Below are 9,254 nucleotides of genomic sequence, written 5' to 3'. Positions count from 1 at the left end.
TTGATTTCGATGTTCTAAGGTTTTTGGCCGTCAGTGCTCAATAAGGATCGTTGCGGTGGAAATCAATACCATGGAGCACTCACTGTTCAACCCCCTGATGATTGGAGAAGAGGATCCCTATGCCGACTCCTCTGACTCGGAGGCTGAGTCTGTGTTTTAGAGCGCCATGAACAGGAGTTAGTCAAAGCTTGCCAACCATTACGTTCCATGTCGTCGCTAATTCTTCAACCTAGGCCGCGATCCATCTGTTTACTCCTGGAAATGGTTACGAGGCTGTGGTATCTTGGTCACTTGGATTCTCAAAAGGCGCGGAATACGGCTAGATTCAGGAGGGGCAAAAGTGTATTGTGTGTTCTTATAGAGCAGATCAACCCCTGTGGAAGTCCGTTTGGGAAAAGGAAGCATTACGGACAGAAACCTCTGGACCTCCAGTTCAGGGGTGTGTAAACCTTATCAAATTAATCAGAATCAATTCTGCAGGGCCAGCGTTACCTTGCCAGTTCAGGGGTAGGTTTCCACGAGAAAAAGATATCAGGTAGCATGTCAAAAGATCACATTTTGATTTCACGTACGAAACACACTTACAAACCAGTTCTATGGTATGAAAGATCGCACCTGTGACGAACACACTATCCACCGTATCCCCACAGGTCAGCGCCGATAGGTCTCGAACCTACTTTGGGTTCAAAGATAGAGCCTCACATATCCTTAGACCTCATGTTTACCCAGAGCTTCGACGAGTCTGATACCGATATTGAGTCGGAGAAGAATATTCGGTTGATGAAACATGTTTTCAGACACCGCTTCTAATTCTTTGAAAGTTGAAACCTTGCATATATGCCGGATAGAGCGATTAAGTTTCTGACCAAGTTAGCATACCATGCGAGAATCCCGAGAGTCATAGAAGGTCATCAGAGCCACAGCGACTACTCGACTACAAGGGTATATATAGGGAGAAATCTGCAGGAGTAGAGGGAAATAAAAGGAGCCAGCGCATTGCTTGACATCAAAAGCTATACTGATGCGGCATATTCGAACATTGAGATTATGATTGCAGGATACAGTGCAATTCGCGACACACCCAGATTCAGACTCCCCCTTGTGCCCGTTCGAATCTGGTTAGCACTCATGAGCTCGCTCAGTCTGTCACGCAGGTTGAATGGCCGGGATTTTCTGAGGAAGGAGACGCAGCTTGACCCAAGACTCACATAAAGATGAGCTGACGCCAGCGCAGTCCTTCCTGCACATATGTATTGCCTGTTGGACTGACTGTCAGACATAAAATTGGTGCTGATGAAGCATATAAATATGTAGGTATCTTTGGTCCTGATATTAGGCTTTGAGCGCCACTTGACTGGAAACAAAAACTTTAAACGCCACATGAAATGCCACTTCGAGGTCGTCTGTTGATGCTTTTACTCTGATTTGGAACCAAACATCGATTCAGAAATCACGTGCGCCGTATTTTCCATAACAAACTACCCTGCTGCCCGCCACGCATCACACCGCAAGTGGTCGTGGCCACGCGGAGCAATCAATTCCTGGTTTGCGCGCAAGTCGGTCTACCCTTTGTTTGACCAGACCTTTGTTCTCCCACCTACTCTTGCATCACGCGACCTCCCCTCTCCATTGTTTTCTCTCTCACTTCAAATCCCAAATCAGGTAAAAAAAACATTCTATCACGGAGCCCTCCAGTTACATAATGCCCTTCGGTCACATGATACCGTCCCGTCCAATAATGCCCTCCCAGCATCGTCCGGGTTCGGCCATCGCTTGGCAGCGCGTGGTGAATCAGCCAGACTCAAACACAGTGCTAGCGACGAGTATCAACATTATTATCGACGCGGCGTACATTCATCATCAACGGTGAGTTCCCCCCCAGAAACCGATCCCAATGGTCCGCTCCTTTTCTGATTTAATCGTTGTTTCTAGTCGTATGGCCGAAATGTCAAGACCTCCTCAGTCGCGGACTCCATTGGACGTTCGCCGGGAGTCCAGTTCATATTGGACGATAGTGTCTTTTGTGCTTGTTGCTTGGTATCAGGAGTCTGAAACAGATGATGAGGAGCATGAAGTCTTGCGTCGAGTTTGGAGTTAAGACTTCCAGACGTATGCCGGAGTTTACTTGATAAATAAGCAAAGCCATTTGCTAATCGCTTTTTGGGGCTTTAGGAGGAGGGCAGGAGCGATTTGATTCATGATAGAGCAATCTCACCATGTTGGGAAAGCGCCAAGGATTGGAGTGACATCAATAGAGTAATAGACATGGCTTTCGTGACAAAGTTTTGCAGCTCCGGAACTCTCTGCATGGAATTTGTTGTGGAAAGGAGTGTCTGTGAGCCTACCGAATAGCCACAAGCCCAATCGTCAGAAAGGTCAGAAAACTGGAGCACATCTTGGCCGGACCTTCAGATAATAAGGTTCAGAGGCTTGCAAAAACTTCGTCACAGACTCACAACCTAAATTCATGTCTAAGCTTAAGAGAAATACATGGAACAATGCTTCATTCCCTCTAAAAGATCAAAAACGTTGACACCTCCAGTTCAGCATCCGGAACATCTCCATCGTTGTCTCCCACAAAAGGTCTTCAACATGTCTTCATCAACCGTCAACACCGTCGCGGGTTCGCCCACCACCAACCCTCTAAACCAAGCCACCGCACTCTCTGGTGGTGTCATTCCCCCACCACCATCTACCGTGACAGTCAGCACCGTCTCCCACCATACATACTCATCCAACCGGGCAGACAACGCCCAGAATAGTCTCTCTCAGCAGCAGCATCGGCAGTCTTCATTCGCAGCCCCCCGACGCACTGTTACCAGAAGCACCCGACCAAGGACACAAATCCCTGGCCCAGCACCCCAACAAACCAGAAAATATACAGGTCGCTGGCCACGAAGGACAGACTGGGCCGAGTACGACGAGTACCTACGATCAGGCATCAGGCATGAGGCGCGCGCGTGGAGGGAACGAGCAGAAGCGTTCCCCAAAGAGAGAGAAGCGTGTTTACGACGTGTAAATGAGATCTGGGACCGCTGGACAGCTGTATTCGAGGACCAGGTCCGTAGGTCGGACATCAGATCGTCTATCGTGCGTGTCAGGGATGCCACGGCGGATTTGACAGCTAGAAATTGGTTGAGGAAGTTTGACGAGATTATGGGTGCGGATGATGGGGAGGGGGGGTTTGTGGTTGATGCGGAGTCTGATGTTGATTCGGATGAGGAGAAGGGGGATTTCTGGGCTTGAGGGGCGGATGTCGGAGTCCACCTATGCTTATGGCGCTGGAAACATAATGAAGCGGGAGGAGCTGACGCATTTATGCGCAGTTGTAGTTAAACCTAGATGTTGGGTGTGTTCTTTAAGCTCTGCTTCGCGCTATGCCCATGCTGGCATGCAATGAAATAAGTGTCCGACCTATAAGCTGCTGATATTTCATATATAATTCAAATGTAAATCGGGCTTTCGTCTCCAAATTTCACTGGCCGAGACTTTGCAAACATGGAAGTAGCTGTCTTAAAGATTTCGAAATCTCCTACATGTCCATTCCTGACACCTACCACTTGACACAGTTCATCGTTCGAAGTCTAGAATCAAACTTAAAACCTCCTTACGTCCCTAGCTCATACACCCTATTTAACATCCCTTCTATTCACATAACCAAGACTATTAACACGACAAGTACCATATAGACATCTGCCGTTATACAATAGTCACAACCCTGATTCCCCCAAGACGCCAAACTTCCCATCACCCAGACTTTACACAGTTATATCAAATACCACCACCGTCCAACTCCACAACATTAACTCTCCATTGCCCAAACCCCACCTATCCCCATCAAATACAACCCCCATCCAGTTTCTGGACACGTAAACCATCTCTCCCCCTCTCTCCCGACCCTAAACACCTACTCTGGCTCTAAACCAACACAGCCAGAACGACATCACCCCCCCCCCCCTCCCTCCCCGCTCATCTCCCCCAGCACTAATTAATCCTCATCGAATCAAACTAAACCCTTCCTGCCCCCACCCCTTCAAAATGGGTTCAACCTCCATTCGAGACCAGCCAAAAGTTATCGTGTTTCCAGTTTCCCCACCCCACACTCGCGCGTCGAATAATATATCAGCAGGTGAGCTATGAAGGAGAGGGGGAACAGACACTGCGAGCGTAGACTTCTCCATGGCTGATAGTAGTAGTTCTCTCGCCTTGGGGAATCATCAAAGCAACGCAGTCGTTGCGGTCAGTGTTGAAATGGGCTGGGAGCCGTGCACTGTACCTCCGGCATGGGCCTGTCTCGTCCTCCCTACCTAGGCTCGGCCAATCGCTTCCGGAGCACAGCAGAGGGATGGAGAGCAGCCGCTCCACACATATATTAACTGGGGGAAACAGATGCAGTTGTGCCCAGCCCATTCCAGGGAACAGCGCCATGCTGGGGCAGCAACAACTGACTAGTTGGACGCCTGCGAGCTGATGGTTCTTTCTGACCTCAGGTAGGCAACAAGTACCTAGGTAGTAAAAGGTCCTCAGGCTCGTCGCATGTTCTGGTCTGGTCTGGTCTTGCCCGCGCCCGCTCCCGAGCGCTGTTAATGACCAACCGGAGCGCCTGTGTGGGTGAGACCGGTCGAAGGAGTTGGGAAGGCTGAGAGAGAGAGAAGAGAAAGTGGTCAAGCAGAGGGATGGCTGGGTTATGTGCAATGTCTCTAGGCTTGTTGGGTATACTCTTCTGTACCTGCCTGAGGCTGTCTGGCTTTACGGTTAATGCACATACCCAGGTATGCAATCTCGGACAGATAACGAGACAAGTTGGGATTCATAGAAAAGACATTGGGCCTGATATTTCAAGACGCTTAGACTGATAGAAAAGGAAATTAAGTCGAATATATCGAGATCCGACCTTGTCAAGGAAAAGGTTGAGCCCAACAGACTCCAGATCTATACCACACGCAGCGCAATATAACCCCCATTATCCATTCTGAACTGCCGAGTAAAATCCAAGTCCAATTTGCTACCAAGACCTACATCACCTGCAGAAACATTAAAAAACATCGCAATTTCACGCTATCCGACTACAATCCGCTCGTTTAAAGCCTCCAAACCCCTTCCCAAACCCAGAACCTAGCCCATAAGAAATTAAAACTCTCCATTTGTACCAAGGGTATCATTCCACCTATGTGTAATTTTCTCTTTCTCTTCTCTTTCTCCCCCCTTCTTACACCATTCCTCTACTCCCCAACAACAAACCTCCTCTCCCTAAACCCCAACCACCTCCACCTCAACGCCAAAGAACTCAACACGACACTGATACTACTCAACGCCATCGCCAACGCCGCCCACGCAGGGTCCAGACTAACATGCTTCCCCTGGCTCACAATCGGATAAAACACCCCCGCCGCCACCGGGATCATGACCGTGTTGTACACAATCGCCCACCCAAAATTGAACTTGATCCTCCTAAACACCACCCTCGACAGATCCAGCAGCGTCACCACCGTCTTGAGGTCCGACTTGACAAGGACAAAGTCGGCGCTGCTGATGGCTACGTCTGAGCCTGAGCCGATGGCGATGCCCACGTCGGCTGTGGCGAGGGCGGGGCTGTCGTTGATGCCATCTCCTACCATGGCGATCATGGCGCGTTCAGTGGAGGACTCGGAGTTTGTACCCCTGCGGGCCTTGACGGTGGACTGGAGGTACCTGATCTGGTCGGCTTTTCCCGCTGGGAGGACGCCGGCGATGACTTGGTCTGCGGGGATCCCGAGTTGTCGGGCGACGGCGGTGGCGGTGGTAGGATTGTCACCGGACAGCATCCAGACGCGTGTGCCAGACTCTTGAAGAGCGGCGATGACAACCTTGGCTTCCGGGCGAACGGGATCCGAGATGGAGAGAGCGGCAGCGAGTGTCCAACCGGAAGAGGGCAACTTGGTGGCAGCCAGAGCGATAGACTTGGCCTCCGTCTTCCACCTCTCAAGACTCTGTGAAGTTTCGGGTGAGATCACGACACCAAAGTCCTTCATCAGAGCCTCGTTGCCAACGATCAGCTCAAATGAAGCCTCAGGAGTAGCAGCCTGGCACATCGCCTTCATGCCCTTCCCAGGAAGCTCCTGTAGATTGTCGGCTGTGACCTGGGGCAGCTCCTTGTTGATGGTGCAGAATGTGATAATCGCCTTGGCAATCGGATGGCTGCTATTCTCCTCGACACCCTTCAAAGCAGCCAAAAAGGTACTCTCCTCCGGTGTTCCCTCACCGTGGATCTCAGCGTCGGTTATCTTGGGCTCCCCTCCCGTCGTCAAGGTTCCCGTCTTGTCAAAAACCACACAGTCGATCCGACTCGCCTTCTCAAAAGCCTCACCACCTCCCTTGGCCAAAATGCCATGATTCGCCGCCAATCCACTCCCAACGAAAATTGCCGTCGGAGCCGCAAGCCCAAGACCACAAGGACAAGCCACCACAAACACAGCAATTGCAAACTGGAGGCTGAACGCAATCCACCCTCCTGTAGTCTTGCTCAGAAAGTGCTCCGGCAGCCTACCCCCATACCCCAACGAAAACCAGACAATCCACGTCAAAATCGCAAAAGCCGTGATGGCGGGCACGAAGTACGAAGTCAGATAATCCGCCACTCTCTCAATCTTGGCCTGCTTCGTCTGCCCCTCCCTCACCACATTGACAATCTGATCCAGCAACGACTTGCCCGCCACCCCTGTAATCCTCACCAGAATCGACGACCCCTTATTGACCGTCCCCGAAAAGACCCGATCCCCCGCCCCCTTCTTCACCAGCCTCGACTCCCCCGTCAAACTCGACTCATCAAAGCTACTCTCCCCACCAATCACCACGCCATCGCTCGGCGGGGACGCCCCATGTGGCACCCTGACCACATCCCCAAAGTCAAGCAAATCCGCCTTGACAACCTCATCCCCTTCCTTCTCGGACCCAAACCCACTGACTAATATCGCCGTAGTAGGCCTCAGCCTCCCCAGCAGCTCCACCGCGTCTCCCGTCCTCTTCTTGCTATAACTCTCAATGTACCTCCCCAGCAGCAAGAAGAAAGTCAAAAACACCACAGTATCAAAGTAAAAGTTCCCATCATGCGTCTCGGTAGCACGGCTTGCTGCAGCAGCAATCATCTGAGCAACCGACGCAAAGTAGGCCACCGACGTGCCAAGCGACATGAGCGTATTCATGCTGCCAAATTTGTAGAAGCGCTTCAGAATCGGCACTCTGCTGCCGCAGCGCCATAGCGTGGCGATTTCCTTGACGGCGCTCCTGTGGAAGACATCGGCGGCGCCAAAGTAGACTGGGGTGGCGAGGATGAAGAGCGCGATTTGGGCCCGGTTGATACCGGAGGTCCAGGGTTTCATGAGAGTGTGCGCCTTTTCGTGGGGAATCAGCATCATGTAGACGATGCCAATGACAAAGGTGGGGATGCAGACGAGGCCGGTGAAGATCACCCGGTATAAGATGGCCCTCTGGTGCTTTCGTTGGATGAGCTTGGATCTTTCTTCCAAGGAGGGAGGATGGTAAATGGATGCCCTGAAGCCGGGGTCGCTGGCGTCGATGGCCGCGAGGATTTGTCGGACTGTGAAAAAAGGGGCGTCAGGGACGTAGGTGACCCTAATGACAGGCCGAGAACGAGTGGGGGGGTTGTTGATCTCAAGCTGACGTCGAAATCCACCAAGACAGTTTACCACCCGTGCTGGACAAAGATCGCAATGTAAACCATCTATCCTGATCTCCACCGCTCTTTCGTTGTGTTCTGTCTCCTTCTCATCCAAGCTGATCACGCTGTCAGCAACTGCGTCAAACCCTAGCTCTTCGATAGCCTCAACGATCCTCGACGCGTTGTGCTGACCATGGAACTTAACCGTGGCGCTGTTGGAGAGCAGGTTGACCGCAACATCATCGATCCAATCCAGCTTCTTCAAGCCCTCCGTGATCCCGTTGGTGCAGGATGCACAAGTCATCCCGCCGATGGCCACTGTAGCTTGCCATGTGTCCGACTTGTTTTTCCGCTTGTTTGGTTGGACAACAACTACTTGGCTGAGTGTGGCCTCGTATCCCAGTTCTTCGATAACTCGGACCAGGTTGTCTGTTCGATTTGGTTCTGTCAAATCAACAATGGCGCTGTTGTTGAGAAGATTGACAGTGGTCTTGGAGATCCAGTCGTATTGCTTCAGCCCTTCCGATATCATGTTGACGCAAGCTCCACAGGTCATCCCTCCAACGGCAAGGGTGGCTCTCCATATTGGCTGTGGTGACAAGGCGTCGGCACTTTCGATCGCGACAAAGGTGTGTGGATTCTTTTCCTGAATGACAGACAAGCTGGTACGATTCGTGTTTGTCTGCACGGGAACAAGGCTCTCGATATGGTGCATTTCTTCCAGTTCATGCTCCTTCGAGTTTTGGCAGTGCGCGCAGTTTTGAAGATGGGCCTTTACTTTCTCGGGTTTCGAGGCAAGGGGTCGAAAAGGGTTCATCCATCGGGCCAGTGCGGAACCGGACGGCTCATTCTGAGAGGAGCTTCCCTCTCCATAGGGGTTGAGGTCTCCCATTTCCATGCCCATGTCGATATCCGAGATGCTACCAGACGATGTTGTGACACCGCATACCTCGAAGCCGTTCTCCTCGAGCAGCTTATGCATGTGCTGGAGGGAGGCGGCTGGACTGTGCTCAACAGTGACCACGGACGTAACGATGTTCGGTGAAACCCATTTGACGATGTTGCTGCCATACTCTTGTAAGACAGTCTTTATAGTCGAGACACAGGTGGGACAGTGCAGGTTTGCGAGGAGGAACGAGGTCGTGGCAGTCTCAGTCGGCAAGGCGGGCGCAGGCGTGCCGCTGGTGGGTGCCATGGCGGATAGATTGGGCTTGTCTGCCGGGTACAACGACGGTGGGTGACTCGATGATGTATCAACGGTAGGCTGTCGTCCGTCGGCTACCTGATGCCGAGCCTTGGGCAACGGCCAGTAGCGATGTGAGTGGTGATGGGCAACGGCGGTATATTAATACTTGCCGTTATAGGAAGTGCGGACCTCTGGCGAGCAGAAGCGCGATATAGCCTGAACTCGCCAAGGTTGTCAAAACCTGCACACAAGTGTCCTGTTCGGGCTGTGGCCGAGAAGATGCCGGAAACAGGTCGTCGTCAGGCTGGAATGTACCCAGTATAAGTAGTTCGGAGTGCTTGCGCCTGGTGGTGTACGCTGGGCGACGAGATGAGCTGTGAGAGGCAAGCTCAAGCAGATATGAGCAGATTG

General features: G+C 51.8%; 1 protein-coding gene across 1 annotated transcript; it reads right to left on the bottom strand.

The window, feature by feature from the left end:
• Nucleotides 1–5,222: 5,222 nt before the first annotated feature.
• PODANS_4_6350 (uncharacterized protein) lies at nt 5,223–8,852 on the bottom strand (the record flags this gene model as incomplete). Its single annotated transcript, XM_001906172.1, has 1 exon — nt 5,223–8,852. One exon carries the CDS (start codon nt 8,850–8,852, stop codon nt 5,223–5,225), a length of 3,630 nt encoding a protein of 1,209 aa, XP_001906207.1.
• Nucleotides 8,853–9,254: the final 402 nt, after the last annotated feature.

Source organism: Podospora anserina, chromosome 4, assembly GCF_000226545.1.
Source record: "Podospora anserina S mat+ genomic DNA chromosome 4, supercontig 4".
In the NCBI taxonomy this organism is placed as follows: domain Eukaryota; kingdom Fungi; phylum Ascomycota; class Sordariomycetes; order Sordariales; family Podosporaceae; genus Podospora; species Podospora anserina.
The sequence above is the reverse complement of the archived record's forward strand: the minus strand, read 5'-3'. Positions and strand labels throughout refer to the sequence as shown.